This window comes from Lepidochelys olivacea, assembly GCF_965140295.1.
Source record: "Lepidochelys olivacea isolate rLepOli2 genome assembly, chromosome: 11".
NCBI classification, from domain to species: Eukaryota; Metazoa; Chordata; order Testudines; family Cheloniidae; genus Lepidochelys; species Lepidochelys olivacea.
This window is the reverse complement of record NC_140421.1, coordinates 78,834,848-78,851,017: the sequence shown is the minus strand read 5'-3', so window position 1 is coordinate 78,851,017 and position 16,170 is coordinate 78,834,848. Positions and strand designations below refer to the sequence as shown.

At 40.7% G+C, this 16,170-nt stretch overlaps 1 protein-coding gene across 5 annotated transcripts in view; it reads left to right on the top strand.

Annotated features, from left to right (window-relative positions):
- The window catches only part of PCNT (pericentrin), a 233,547-nt gene that overhangs the window by 184,572 nt on the left and 32,805 nt on the right, over window positions 1-16,170 (top strand). For all 5 annotated transcript variants that reach the window (XM_084644031.1, XM_084644033.1, XM_084644030.1 and 2 more), the window contains 8 exons: window positions 369-929; window positions 3,120-3,222; window positions 6,524-6,678; window positions 10,517-10,711; window positions 10,801-10,974; window positions 11,688-11,883; window positions 12,602-12,824; window positions 13,705-13,855. In XM_084644031.1, the coding sequence (XP_084500157.1) occupies window positions 369-929; window positions 3,120-3,222; window positions 6,524-6,678; window positions 10,517-10,711; window positions 10,801-10,974; window positions 11,688-11,883; window positions 12,602-12,824; window positions 13,705-13,855 (1,758 nt within the window). The remainder of the gene's footprint in view (window positions 1-368; window positions 930-3,119; window positions 3,223-6,523; window positions 6,679-10,516; window positions 10,712-10,800; window positions 10,975-11,687; window positions 11,884-12,601; window positions 12,825-13,704; window positions 13,856-16,170) is intronic.

Sequence of the window (16,170 nt, the reverse complement as noted above, 5' to 3'; positions counted from 1 at the left end):
ATACCAGTGAAACCCAAAAGGGAAGTAATTTAAAAAATTTACATTAATAGTTTACTTTACACATTGCTGTTGTGTAGTGTACTAATATAATCTGTATTAAATGTTTTTGTTTTACTACAGTAGCTATTCTGAAGAGTTAGATGCATTCATTTATCTTGGCTTGGAGGTAAAAGAAAGGCCAAACTGTCATGAGGAAGTATGTTGAATTATTTCTGAGTTCTTATAATCATAGCAAGGATTAATAACAAATTGGATATTTTGTTTTAAAAGAATCTTCTCAGAAGCTGAATATTATTTGCACTTGTGGGAACTTTTATTTGAATTCAGGAAACAGAAAATTGATGGGTATGTGTGTTGTTTCACTCTAGGAGAAAGATGAAGCTATAGCTGACTTGAAGACTCACAGCAGAAATCTAAAAACTCAGATTAAGCAACTGCAAGAGACGCTCCTGACTCAGGAAGCAGAGATGACAGACAAGGCCAGAGAGCTGCAAGATCTGAAAAAGCACTGTCAGCAAATCTTGGAATTTCATCAAAATCCAGACTCAATGAAATGCAAGTTGAACAACCTTTCACAAAACACAGAGCATGCTAAAGAGACACCCAAGGACTTTAAATGTTTAGTCATGGATATGACTTCATGGGACTCACCTGAGATTGTGAGAAAGCAGGAGACAAGCATAGAACTTCAACCAAGTCTTCACTTAACACCCTTCTCAGAAGTTGATAGTGTACACAGCACAGACTTTGAAATGAAGCACAACAAATCCTCTGTCGTACAAGGAGACACCCCTGGACTGTTGGGATATCAAAGTCTGTATGCTAATACCAATGAGGAAGCAGTGGCCAGACTAGATTTAAAGTCTCCAGCTTTCTCTGAAAGTACCTACTCTATTGCTGAGTACCAAAATATGGAAAAAAGGATTCTGGTAATTATCAGGGTTTTTTAAAAATATTAAATGTGAGATCCTTCCTTCCCATCCCTCCACCAATAAGTTTTTATTGCTGGGTCATGTGCTCTGTGTGTTCCCATGGAAACTAATATTGGTAAGTATACATCAAGAAAAATAGATACTGTGTCATAGCAGGTATCTTTTATGTGTTCATCTCCTGGTTGGAGACAGTGAAGCATGCTTTAGGCTGTATTGAAACATCATTTTATCACGGCTCTCTGTAAGTGACATTCGTTTTCTGAAAACTAGATTGAACTGTAAGCCCCTCAAGGTAGAGGCTTTCTTTTGACGTCACTGTAGATTGGTGCTGCAATATAAATAATGGCAATGGAGTGTGGGTTTTATTTTGGAACTTTTGGAGCATTCATGGTATCCTGGCAGCTTCAGAAAGTTCAGGGAGAAGGGACTCGGTGTGTTAGGCATGGCAATTCAAAATTGAAGGCCACGGTAAAGTAATGAGACTGTTGGGATGAAATTCCGCTTGTAATTAATGGCACTCAGTGAAGTGTTTACATGTTGTCATGGGAGTCTTCAACTTACTGCAACAATTGTCTGCACGTGAATATTTTTCCTCAGTTTTTAAAAGATCGGTTTTGTTTAAGGTGTCTCTTCCCAAATTATCATGGTAATTGATTTTTTTAAAGGCAGTGTTATTTATATTACAGTGGTGCCAGTAGTGTTCTAGGCTCTGTGCAATTGCATTAAAAGTTAAAGACTCTGCTCTAAATAGCTTATATATTACCTTCTATATGTATTCATGCTTTCCTCTTGGAGGAGTGGTTACAATTATGTGTCTACTGAGTTGTGATGTACAGAGTCTATTGGAAACTGTAGTGTGATACTGATAAACATATACCTCCCTCCCACCACTCGGTGCAGTGAAATCTCACCACAGACCCAGCCCTCAGCATTAGACAACCTACCACAGCCTCAGCTGTGAATACTGCAGGAAGTTGCTTTTGGTAGAGTTTATAATTCATTATTGATAGTATTACAATAATGCCTAAAGGCTTCAGTATTGATTATGGTTGGCATGCTCTACATGCACTAGTAAGAGAGAGTCCCTGTCCTGAAGTGCTTACAATCTAAATAGACAAGGCAGGTCAGGCAAAGGGTGGCTGAAAAGAAATATTATCCCCATTTTGCAGATGGGGAGCTGAGATACAGAAAGCCTGATGCGATGTCTATTCAAATCAGTGGAAAGACTCCCAGGTCACCCAGGATGCCAGTGGCAACACTGGGGTTTGAACTGAGACCTCTTGAATCCCAGTCCAGTACCATACCCCTAAGACCATTCTTCCTTGAAAATGTTCATCAACAATCTCTTAATAAGCATTTGAATGCTTTTTGAGTTTTTAATGAAGATTTAATACTTAACTGAATGTATAGTAATTGAATGGTAATTACACAGCAGAACGTACTTTTTGCCAGCAGAAAAATAACTGTTTTTCTTTAAATGAAAGTTTAAAGTTTGGTTAATCCTGCAACAGTTCCAAAGACTTTAAATGTGAAATTTCGGTTAAACATTTTACAGTTTCACTCATGAGACTGTCCTAGGAGTAGAGTAGCCCCTGCCATTATCTGGCCCCTGGCAGGAAGAATGTAGAACTTGCCTTGCTCTAATTATGCTCGCACAGTGAGCAGGATTTCACAAGAGACTGATCACATCTCCGCTAATGCCCCTACTGAGTGTCATCAGAGGTATTTTTTCAGTCACTTATAACTTATCTTTCATATCCTCTCTGCCCTCACAAAAAGAAGGCATTTCTTCAACATTTTGTGTAACAGAAGAGTAAAAATATCCTTTTAATATACTAGTTTCCCCAATTCTCCCATAACTGAAAAGTAGCTGAAGGGTTTCCCTCAAAATTTTCCCAAAAAATTCACATTGGCTGTGACCAAGCATAGAGAACTTCAACCCTAAAGGGACATTTTTATGACCATTAGAAATAAGTGAAAATGGGCGGAAGAAGCTTCCAAAGGAACTCTGTACGTAGCCTTAACTACGGTGTTTACAACCATAAATGCAATAACTGATTTGACGTTTTGTAATAACTTAGTTATTTAGTGGTGATTTTAAATAGTAAGGAGTGTGCAGCTGGATCCATTAGGGCCAGAAATGTCTCCTGATTCTGATTCATGTTGTGTATATACTGTTTTTAACAGGTGAGAGATGTTGATGACTTCACTTCAACTCCATCTGATTCACAAGATGACCTACGATCAACAATGTCTGGTCTAGAGGGGGCAAGTGATGGATATGTCAGCAGTGAGTCTTAATTTCTATTAGTTCATGTATAACTCATTTTGCTTGTATGATAACTTCAGTAAGTGAGACCCAAAATATATCAATAGAAGTATTTTCTTTCACTTTTGTATCTCTTTGAGGTGAAGAAAATAACCTATTTCAGATATTGTGACTGTTTAGAAAAGTAGTTGAATACTGAATTAATGAACAGTGTCTTGGTTCCTTCCCATGTCGTCTTACCTTGTCTATGCTAGAAAGAGGTCAGGGTGTTTTAGCTAGTCACAATCTAATCATGACCTTTTCCCTAGCATAAATCCAAGTTAACACTTTTCACCTTGATTCAGTTGGTTGAGACCTATCCCGGGTTGATCTCAACTAGCTAAATTGAGGAAAAGAATGTGAAACTGCATTTATGGTAGGGAAAAGATCATGATTAGGGTGGAACTGGTTAATACATCCTGACCCAATCTTCACACACTCTTCTAATCTAGAAACACCCTGAATGAAACTTACATTTGGCTGTTGGTTCTCCCAGACTGAAATATTTAAAATCAGTAGTAGTAGTTTTGGGTTCTCAATGATTTATTTATACGAGTAAAGCAGGGGTTCCCAAACTTGGTTCGTGCAACTGCGACCACTGGGAGCTGCAAGCAGCTGTAACTGTGGATGCTCAGGTAAACAAAGCGTCTTGCGGCCCGCCAGGGGCTTACCCTGAACAAGCTGCGAACCAAGTTTGGGAACCCCTCCAGTAAAGCTTAGGAGCTTACCTATATAAGTGTGAAAGGGGATACATTTTTATGAATTTGCCAAGGTGCCAATTACATTTTAAAGCGGAAACCTAACAACATAGGTTTGCCAGTTGGATAGGTGTTAATAGAATAACCCCTTTTTATTGAATCCAGGGAGTGTTAGCACACTAGTTTTACTGGTGGGTTCTTTTTAGATCAGCTTTTAACTTGCACAGTATTTTTTCCAATCAAGACACTAGCTTATTCTTAACAAAACAACAATTTATTAATTCACTCAGAACCACATTTGTGTACAGTCAACAGTTCACCACGGAAGTGCAGACAACAAGTAATGTTCTAGGCATGCATGACAACCACGATAGTTTTGCAAACAGTTATCACAGACCAGAGTTGAGTCTCAGCAGTTGTTATATCAAGGAACAATGCAAATTGTCAAGATTTCTTATTACATTTACTTATGATCATAAATTCGCCCTTCCTAACACGTATTGCACTTCTGAGGATGCCCTTGTCTTTTTAGGTGCTTTTAAGAGGGAAGTTGCTACTCTTTGACTAGATTGGCCCAAAAGGGACAAGTTTAGAATATTAAAAGCAATTGCTTAAAGGTATTGTTTTCAATGTCTTCTAGGCTAATTTGCTTGGTCTTATAAAGGAGTTAAAATCTAAACTATGGTTGCTGGAGGTCTCATTAGAGAGTCTAGGCTCAGAAAGATAACCTTCAGTTACTTTTATTATAGAAGGGGAAACACAATCTTTAAAATGAAATCTCACCACTTTTTATCCTGTTAACCCTGGGATGGGGGAAAGAGTTCTTTCCACATGGCTGGTCCAGGTGTCGGTTGTACTTAGGATTGTGCAGCTTCTTGTTGGGGCCAATCAACTCTCTTGAGTGCATGATGACTTCAGTTTATGTACCCTAGTGTCCTGTCTTGTTGGAGAGGACCACCTTCTGAATCCTGTTGGACATGTGTCATGTGCGTACTCAGATTTCAGCTTGCAGAGGGTATATCTACACTGCAACATAAGCCCAGGGTTACTAGAACTCAAGTTAGCAGACCCTGGGGTTTGTTAACCTAGGGCTTGAGCGTATACGCTTTTTTTTTTAACTCCAACTTAGGAATTGTTGAACCCGGGTCCCAACCTGGAGGTCCAGCGTCTACACTCCATTATGCAGGCAGAAGTCCAACCATCCATATTCCAGACTTCCTAGCACTCTCCCAAAATGTGGCCACTTTAACCCTATGTTCATGGTGCAGTTGGGAAAACATGACTCTCCAGAGGACAAAGAAAGTTGGTCCGTAGGATACTTTTGGTGGACTCCCAGAGCATGAGTCAAATGGGGCTGTGTCCACACTGCAAATCAATAGGGCTTAAACCCTGGGTCATGACTTGACTCAGGCTTGGACTCTCTCTCTGGATGGAAGGGGGGTTAGGCTAAAGCCGGAGTGTGAACCCGGAGCTTATGTTGCAGTGTAGACGTACTCTTAGTTTCTCTCCTGCTTCCATTGGTATCCAGTAGATGATTTTGGTGTATAACAAATTTCTTTAATCCAGTCCTTTTTCTTATCGGAGGCTTTTTACATTTGATCCATTTCAAGGATTGTATTTCATTGTTAGACTCTACTATTAATTGGGATCCCCCCTTTTAAGCAATTTCTCTTAATATTCCAAAGTTATACCCTGGTTCTTATATCTTCCATCATTCCTTCTGCCTTGTGTCAAACAATTAATACTTTTAGAATACAACAATTGTTTAGAGTGAAAACCAGTAAAATCCCTTATCTTCTAAATTTGGAGGATATACTCCATATATTTGGTTGCACATAAGCATTTCACATTATTTATTACTTAAAATAGAACAAGAGACATTATCCACATATTGAAGTACGTAGATTTGACTCACAAGGCAAGTGAATGTGCACTTCTAATTTGGGGAGAAGGACAGATTATCCATGGTATATTTGATTTACAAGGAAAACCATGTATGGTTTGTAATTTGGGGTAAAGACGTGGTTTGGATTTCTTGGAGTAACAGGCAGTTTGCCCAATTTGATCTTCAGTCTTATAGCCAGTCATATCTAGTTTGCTTAATTTTCTGCTATCCCACTCACAAATGTGCAGTGGGCCACTTTGAATAGTAAAGCAGGATGGTTACTTGGAGTTCTGTTTAGAGGGTTTTATCCATACGCAAGTTCTGAGAGATTCTTGCCTAGAGGATTAACCATACTCTTATTTAGCCATTTTTATTTCTGTTTTTGGAGAGAGGAACTCCTGACTTTGGCTGATCTGTAAGTTCCTTAGATAAAGCATCTCTTGTGATGCGAACCATTTTCTTATCATCATCATAGGTGGATTCTGTTTTGGGATAAACAGAAGTGGACAACTTTTCTAATTATTGAGAGCCAGAAGGAATCTGTAGCTATTAATCATTCAAGGCATATCTTGCCTATTGCACGCTACAACAGCATCTCTAACTTTTGACTATGGAATCTATTATTTTGTGTCCACTGCTTTTATGGTTGTACTACAACAGATTGGTTCAATCTGTAATACTGTTTCGTGTTTGTTTTCAGATACCAGTTCAGATTTGGCAGCTAAACTTAATCAGGAGCTAGAACCAACTGAACACCTGGATGCTAGTTTCATGGCTTATCTGCAGTACTGTGGAATATTTCAAGATGCAATGGACCCAGTGAAAGAAAAAGAAACGATTTCACCACAACTGAAGGTAATATGTAGTAGGAAAGCCAGTATACTAGGAACTGGTTGTGGTCTTTCACCTTAAACCAAAACACTAGGAAATATAAATTCTATAAAGCTGTTAGCTATAAGTCAACTGCTTAATTCATTACCCCGTATATGTTCACTAATCCTTTACCTCTTGAGCTGGCTGCAGTAAGGTCATCCTCCTTTCCCTTCCCATCTCTCTCCTTCCCCTGGCTCTCTCTAGGACGAGGTTTACTGCTCTTTGTCTTGCCTTTCCATGGTGGAGTCACAGCTGCATTCATTGAAATGGGGTGATGCCCCAACATGCTAGTCTGATTTTGAGTCTCACATCCTGGTGGTACATGTGCCAGCTGGTAGCAGTGGGTCATCATTTGTTCTCAGACTCCAGAAAAAGCTGTTTCACAGAATAAACGTCTCCTTAGATTTAGTGTGATGTTTTCTTGGCTGCTTTGCTATCCTGATGGGGAAGCCCCATAGCAAAGTGTTGTACCGGGGGCCCAGGGAGTGAAAACACCTCACAGATCCAGTTACTCCCAAGGCCAGAGGCAGGCTTGCGGTAGCAAAGTCTGCCTGTTACTCTAAAAAATGGTGGAAATACAGGCAGAAATCTGCAGCAGGAGATGTGCTAATTGAAGACCATTTTCACTGTTGGAGGCATTAAAAATGATGGAACTTGAGGACAGGGTCTGGTGCCAGGGCATTAGCAATAGTACTCAACAGTCTCCAGTGCCTGCAGAGAGAGGGGAAGCATCCCATTGGTTGAGAGATGGGGGTTAAGCAGTTCCTCGGCGAAGAGTGTAGGAGAGCTAGGAGCTCTCATGGTAGACCCCCCTCCATACGTGGCTATATCCTAAGTTCATTCTGAAGGAGATGTCAGAATTCCATCTGAACTAGTTTCAGAGTAACAGCCGTGTTAGTCTGTATTCTCAAAAAGAACAGGAGGACTTGTGGCACCTTAGAGACGAACCAATTTATTTGAGCATGAGCTTTCGTGAGCTACAGCTCACTTCATCGGATGCATTCAGTGGAAAATATAGTGGGGAGATTTTATATTTTCCACTGAATGCATCCGATGAAGTGAGCTGTAGCTCACGAAAGCTTATGCTCAAATAAATGTGTTAGTCTCTAAGGTGCCACAAGTCCTCCTGTTCTTTTTGTGGATACTGCGAGACATTCCTCTACTAGTGGTCTGTAGAGCAACAAAAGGAGGCTACATGTGTTCCTTTGTGAGGTGTTACGCCCTGGTGCAGGCTTCAACAGCAGATGCCTCCTTTGGCAGATCAGTCCTTCAGTCAGTTTCTTGCACCCTCCTCCTTGATGAATACTTCTTGTGAGTCACCTCAAGTGGAAAACGCATGGGGACCATCACCCAAAGGAAGAATGGTTACTTACCTTTTACAGTAAATGGAGTTCCTTAAGATTGTGATCCCTATCTGTATTCCGCTAGCTACCCTCCTTTCCCTCTGCTTCAGATCCTTATCCTAAGATTATTCGTGATAGATGAAGAATTGGAGAGGCACTTGGTCCATTCTGCCCTGCTCCTTACACCTTTGGCTGGGAGGCCAAGGAGGAAAAGGGCACATCTAACACTGCTAATGAAAAATCTTTCAGTCTCAGGCCCATGGAGTACATTGCACCTCAAGTGGAATGCACATAGGGACTACACATTTCAAACTTCAGTTACTGTACAAAGGAAATAACCATTCTTTCTGCCTCCATCTGTTGGATGTGAGGAACTATAAACAAAATGTGAACTGACGTAGAAGAATGTGAAGAAAGAAAATCACCAGTTAAGAAACATTTCCCTTTCTCAAACAGAGGGAGTCCATTATATGGAGCACACTGTTGCGCTCAGGCTCTCATGAAGTTAACTCACTGGATTTAAGTTTTGGTGCCTAAATACTCTCATATAGGTAGTGTGGGATCTATCAGTCTATTCCATCCTCCCCTCTCCTAGCAGATCAAAGATTGATCAACCTCAGCTGGGGACTCTGAAGGGAATAGGCAAGGATAGCTTGCCATTTATGGTTATGGGTATGTACCTCCTTGGACCTGTTCTTTTATTCAGAAGAGAGACTCTCAGCTGCAGGAGCTTCTGTTGGTTCTTCAGTGGTAGTGGTATGGGACCCACTGGAGGAGCTAGAGATTTAGATGCATGTATTAATTGTTTTAAATATTTATACTTCTAAATTGCTTATATTAATGTTCCAAAAGTGAGTTGCAACTACCCATATCTCTATATCCAGGGTAGGATATTTCTAATTAATATAATCTATAAAAGTATTTATTTTAAATTTTAAGTGACCTTCCCTGGAATGAGACAAGGAAACATCTGTACATCATATAATAGTTTGGAGGCACGGAATTCATGTTGAGAAAGATGTTTCAGCCTGATAATTACACCGGAAACAATTACCAGTGTTTGGCTTGTTAAGGCTGTAAATGTTTTGGGGATGCTGTTTTTGTGTAATGTGTTAAATTAAGTTGAGACCATCACATCTAGTTTCATGACTCATTTCACTGGACCCCAGATGTCATCTAGTAACAATAGGGGTTAATTATATGAGAACAGATTTAATAAATTTTGGTTTATTGCCAGAAATTTCCTTTGTTGTTTTTGAAATATTCACCAAGTTTGTGAATATTTTTCATCTAAGTCACGTAGGCACATGGCATGCCTTGCAGCAAAATGCACTAGTCTAGGCCATTAATTGTATTCTACGATATCGGTGGAAGCTGTACTAATAACTAAGAGTACAGTTGCTAGTGGGTAGGAGGGACATTCATGTTAGGTGTAGACACTATGCTGCCTGAAAATTGTTGGAAAGTTGGCTGTTGCTTGTGTTAGCTGCCCTAGGGACCAAGTCTGAACTGACAACAACAACAAATTAGCAGCCAGTAAACATTCAAAGTAAATTATTTCATTAAACTCTACTTCTGTACAGATTGGCAGAAGTTCATTCTCCAAATGAGTTTGTGTGCATCCGAGAATGCTACAACCAATCTGCCATACCCCCACTTGATAGAGTTACCACTCACTTTATGTGAGCACAAGCCGCCATATCAGCCTCACTAGCTGATGTGTCTCGGCAAGACATCTGTCGTGCAGCCACCTGGCACTCCATCCACATCTTCTCAATGCACAATGTCATTGCACAAGTGGCAGCTACAGGCACAGCAGATGGCCAGGCGGTTCTGAGGACTGCCCTTCTGTTGGCATCCTTGCACCCACCTCTGCTCTGATCACTGCTCGCGAGTCACCCACATGTAGAATGCACATTGGGACCATCGCTCAAAGACGACGACGACGAGAAGGTTCCTTACTTGTGTAAGTGGAGAGTCTTGAAGATGTGTGGCCCCTATCCGTATTTCACTACCCTCTGCTTCGGACTACATTCTAGGACAGTAAGAGAGAGATTGGAGAGGCGTTGACCCACACAATGTATAATACTCTTGGCTGGGAGCACAAGGGGACACAACGCACATGTTGCTTAATGGGCATTGGTGTATGGTGTTCATATGCCCCCAAGTGTGGAATATACACAGGGACCACACATCTCGAAGAACCTCCAGTTACAGGTGAGTAACCTCCTCTTCTTAACTTACAATCTATATTATATTTTTATTTATATTTATTTTTTCTGTTTCATCTGTGTGTTTTTGTTTAAAGTTTATAGTGCAGACAGCTCCTTCTGCTAGAAAACACTCTGAATATAAGATCACGTTTAAACTTAATTTGCAGAAACATGAATTCCAAAACGTTTTTTGGATCTTTTAGCATTTTAGATTCTGTTGGTACTATAACATCAGTTTATACAAAATGTTTTGTCCCTTTTCAGTCTGTGCTGAAGATGGTGTACGAGGACAGCCACAGAATACTGGCTTTGTCAGAACATCCCTTTCCTCTTAGTGATCAAAAAAGCATTCAGCAGTCTGCAGCAGCTGAGGGATGGCAAAAAGAAGGACTAACCTTGCTGGATGCAATACAATCATTGAAGGATTACCTTAGCAAAGTGGAAGATAGAGGAGACAAGGTATCCAGGATAAAGTGTGTTGTACCTCCTTTAAAATAAGTTGCCTGTTTTTTTGTATAGATGCTAATAAATGTACTCTGTTCCTGTAGGAATCTTCAGATACTTGTTTGGACTGGAGAGGAGAACTTCTCCAGGCAGTTCAGGGTGTGCTAGAGAAGGAGCGGAACATGTTTCAAATTAACTTGCAGTCACACCTTTGCAATCCCGGTTCTGGGGATGAAGGTTCATTAGTGGAAAAACTGGAGCATATTGTGAAACGACAAGTAAGACTGCCTTGGAGTATTAACACTTGCAGATCAGACACTTCCTTTCCCTGGATTTGGAGGCCATGGTTGTGGGCACAGTGCACGAGTGCTTCCCTCTCTTTCCAGTCTCATCTCTTATGCTCTTAAATCTAGTACTGCAATCTAAACAAGTTACGAGCAATGGGTTTTTATACAGGCTTTGTTTTGGCTGCCATTTTTCTCTACATTTCATTATGAGATCTACTGATTGTAGTGTTTATCAGCCAATCAGTTGCTCTTCAGGAGACTGTGATCGGGGAAGGAGGTGCTTCACATGAAAGCAGACAACATCTACTCCTAGCTACACAAATGTTTCTTTGGCAAAATTCATAGCTGAATTAGTCCTGATGTGATTTTGGTTAACTTCACGCTAATAGGTTAGCATCAGGCCAGAGAGTTTGCAATAACTAACACCCTATTAGGGAAACCAAAAAAGTGCATTCTTTTACTTAATTCAGTATTTGAGAGTTAATAAAATGGGGTATGAGTTTGATCATCTTAAATTACTTTTTTTCATTGTTTCCATAAAGTTTAACCTATTATATAGGAGAGCATGACCTGTGGGATCGCAAGGATTTATATTGTGGGAAGAATTGGACTATGCTTGGGAATTTAATATTACTTACAAGTTGCAGTCTTTTTATTTCCCTCCCACCCACCTGATGTCTGCAATGGGCTTGGTCTGTTTTCAGGAAGAACAGCAGCGGATAGTTTTAGAGCACCTTCTGTCTTCTGATAGGAACAGCTTACTTTCGGAAATACAGGACCTTCGAGCTCAGCTACGAATGACACATCTTCAAAACCAGGAGAAGCTGCAGCAGCTACAGGAAACTCTTACTAATGCAGAGGATCATGGGAGTAAACAAGAACACCAACTTCGGAGGAAGGGTAGCACCTAGGAAACACTTTTCATCTGCTCTTCCACTCTCATTCACACACAAACAGACAAAAAAAATTAGGGAGGGGAGAGGGGGAAAGTGCAGTAAACATTCTGAGAAATGAATTCTGACGTCAGATATCATTTTGTGAATTCATTAGGGTTTCTTGTGGGGATGGGAGGGCAGATTGTCAAAATACCTGTGGTTCAGAAAAGACTATATTTGAAAAGTTTAAAATAAAAATAGAGGTGAATTATCTTTGGTTTATCTTATGCAAAGATGAAGTTGGGGGCGACTTGAATGTCAAGGAATGTATGAAGGTAGAAAACTTAAGAATAGCAAGCAACAACTAGGGTTTTCAGAAAAGTCTCCATATTGGTGTGTGTATGTATGAAAATTGGTAAATGAAAGATGTTACTAAGTGGCTGGTTGCAATTATTGTTTTATCAAAATAGTTAAAAGCCAAAGAGGAGCCAGTTCTCTGATGAACCAGTCAAAGCCAAAGAGAATGGGAATGAGAGACTAACAGTAAAACAGGAGTTGTATAATCCTTTAAAATGTTTTTTATTTAAACCATGTTTGAAAAGTTGAGTTATTTATAAGCAGAGGATCGGGAAGAGCAGTAGTAGCCATGGTCCACATATTTGTCTATACTTTTAAACCCATATAATTGGGAACAGAGTTGTTAAATATATTATAATACAAATGGACTTTGTTTGTTTTCCCAGTTGAATTATTAGAATATAATCTTCAGCAGGAAAAAACCATAGCTAGTGACTTGCAGAACTCTCTAAGTGAGGAACAGGAGAGGGCCTCTGAGATGCTTGAACTCCTGAAGCAGGAGCGATCTGCAGTATCGGACTTGAAATCAGAGCTTTATGAAAGCAAAGAAGAGAATGAAAGTCTACAAAAATCCCTGCAAAAGCTTCAGAGGGAAATGAACCAGCTTCGGTAAGGAGTACTTTTTGAGAGCTACATTAACAATCTGTAGTGAACTTGTGTTGGTTAAATCCAGAAATGGATTGGAACCCTGTGATGTGCAAGGGAAATGAAGAAATGGTAACCTCTGCCAATCTATACTGAAGTAGAGTTTAATGAAATAATTTACTTTGAATATTTACTGGCTGCTAATTTGTTGTTCTTTGCTCAGTGATGCAAATTTGAAAATTTGACGGACAAGGGTGGGAGTTGCAGCTGATGATACACAGTGTATGGGCAGAGGCATTGTATCTTGGTGAGACTAGAATTTCTTCGAAGCCCTGACCTTCTATTTTGCCTCTGATACTACTTTAGGTCTTACTCGTTCCTTCCCTACTGGCTCTAGTTTGTCTGGTAGAGCTAGGTAACTTTCCTTGGCTAAGTTAGTGGCCTGGTCATCAGGCTTGGGCCTGTTTTCTCTCTCCCCTGTAGTTCTGGTGTACACTGGTGGAGTTTTTCCTCCCATATAGCACCGGGGTTGCTCTGCCACAAGGAAAGATAGCTTATCCTATTCATCAACAGCTGCTATGATTTCTAGTTCTGCTGAGGATAGCTGACTGCTCCCTTTTCAGAAGTTAAAATAGGAAAGGGGTCAACTTTAAAGGCACAGCTAAAGAGCAAAAGTTAAAAAGGTAGAAGAGACAGTAGGCCAACTAACAAAATTATAAAATTTATCCCACTTGTTTTGTGAGAGGAGTTGCAAAGTGACTTAATTGCTCCTGCTTCAATGGAAAGAAAGGTTAAAAATACCGAAGAAAAGATTTCTTTCCAAAACAATAATATTTAAAAGCAAAAAGGATGATCCATTCTAAACTGAGATAAGTGTCATTTGTAACTTTGCTGAATGTTGCAGTTCTGAACTGGAAAGTAAAGAAAAAGATCTGACAGTTGCACTCCAAGACATACAGAATGAACATTCGAAAGAAAAAGAGTTACGAAATATGTTTGAAGAACAACACCTTCAGCATAAGCTAAGAGAGGATGAAAAGACAAAAGCATTAGAGGTAACATGCTGCATGTTAATGAGATTCTCAGAGCTAATCTCATAAGTAGACTGACTTGTATTAACAAAATATCTGTTGCACTTCTTTCCCCAAACAGAGTTTTTTCCTGTTTTTTAATCTCTGATAACCCTTTTCGTCTCTTGTTTGTTCAATCCCAGTGATTCTGGAGGACTTGCTCAAAACTGAAAGTTTTAAAATGTCATTTTTAATTGCACCCATGTCCATGTTCCCTCTTTTACAAAAAACAAGCAACTTCCTGTGCCTTTTTTGCTGTTTTAAGGGAGACTTGTATTTAAGACAGTTTTCTACTTCCACTTGATCCTGCTATAAAGTTTCATTTCACAATTTGTAACTGCTCCCCAAGTTCCTTAACAAGCATGCTGTGTACTGTAGACACATGCTGCATGATCTACTCACTTAGGATTGTGAGTAGAAAGCATTGTCAGATGTTGGCTGAGAATCAGGTAATTGGAAAGTTTCTAATAGAATACATATTTCACAGGTCAGCTGAACTGCTTTTTGTTTTTGTTCTCTTTCTTCTAAGTTAAATTTAAAATCTGTGATTTTTATTATATCAAGTGGGTTATGAATCAGTCCATGTACAATGATTATTTGTATGAATAGATGGAGGAAAATTCAGCCAGGCTGTCACTTGCTACCTCTGCCTGGAAACTTGTTGAAGAGCTTGTTGAACGAAACCAACCAACCAACACTATTTTCTTAGCCTTGTTACAGATGTTGACTATGTTCTGGATTGAACAAGAGTTACTCTACAAGCTAGAAACTCTGTCAGTCTGGAACAAATGGCAGCAGAATGCAACCTTTGGTAACTCCCCCATCGTAGGGTTATGGCTACACTACAAGCCTGTGTCAGCATAACTTCGGTTGCTCGGGAGTGTGAATTAGGCCCACTACACACGATATAAGTGCTGGTGTGAGAGCTCCTTCACCGTCATAACTACTTCCACTCGTGGAGGCTGAAGTAGTTAAGCCAACGGGAGACCTCTCTCCTGTCTGCTTAGAGCAGCAACATTCGAGAACTTACAGCACCGCTATAAACTCTCTGTGGTTGTCATGCCCTTAGCCTGATCAGCCTTTGTAATTACCTGTGTGCCACACACCGTTTTTTGCAGCCTTCCCAGACTTGACAGATGATGCATTGTATCCAGCCTGTGCCCAGCCTTCCAGCCCTAACTCCATTTGGTCCCGGGGCTATGAATTGGACAGGCAGATGGGATCCCATACACACCAAAACAGCCAGGACTCCAATGGGGGGAAAATAGACCAGGAACTCCAGTGCAGACTGAAGAAAACCCTGACTACTTGACTCAGGGTAAAGTGCCAGGGGACCCTGGCAGAACAAAGGTCCCCTTGGGCTCCCCAAGTCTTAAAGTGGGTCCTCAGTGCCCCGGGGAAAGTAGTAGGGCTTCTAATCAGCCCCCTTCCCTCCCTAAGCTAATCAGGAGGGTTCTGATAATGAGTTCCTCTTTTCCTTCTCCCAGTGGGAATGGGACCCAGCGAGCGAGGATTCTGACATAGACCTCTTGAATGGGTTCCATTCAAGGAAAGCTAGCTGCAAGGAAAGGAAAGCTAAGGAAAGCTAGCTGCAAGATACCACACCAAAGCCGCAGCAGAACTTCTGTGCTCCCAGAGCACACTAAAAAGCTTAATCTAAAGGGCTAAACAGAAGAGGAAAAAGCACACAAAATCTAGGAGATATCTTCTGACTCCTCCCCTACTCTAAGCCGGTCTATGTTAAGTTTACAGGCTCCCTCCTTTTTGGAGAAAAGCTGAATAAGGTGCTGGCTGACAATGCAGCAAAATCCAGACAGTCTCTCTCCTCCCTAGTAAGGTCCCTGAGGAGAGAATAATAGACTGTTCTTTGACAGAGACACTCCTCATCCTCCTAGAGGTACCAGCCAAGGGATAACAGATTTCCCAGTGGACAACAGTGGAATTGTGGTTTATGGTGAAAGTTCAGTGACCTCAGGCCCACCCAAAATGCACTTTGACTAAGACTGCACAGGCCTCTGCCCAAACCTGAAGCTATGGGGCAGGAATTCCCATTTCCTAGATAAATGATTTTCATCGACCACACACAAGTGAGTCAGGGAAATAGTCAGCCACGGACGGATACTCCTTTGAGCTGCAGGCTCCACCTCATCTGTTCTTCATCTAGTCACCCAGTTCCAGTGGCCCCATAAAACACAATCTGATTCACAATGAAACTCCTGGATATGGCAGTTAGAGTGTGTGTTTGTGACAAGGTCCCCGGGGTGCAACCTGGACTGTGGGACTGCTGAGCCCTCCAAACC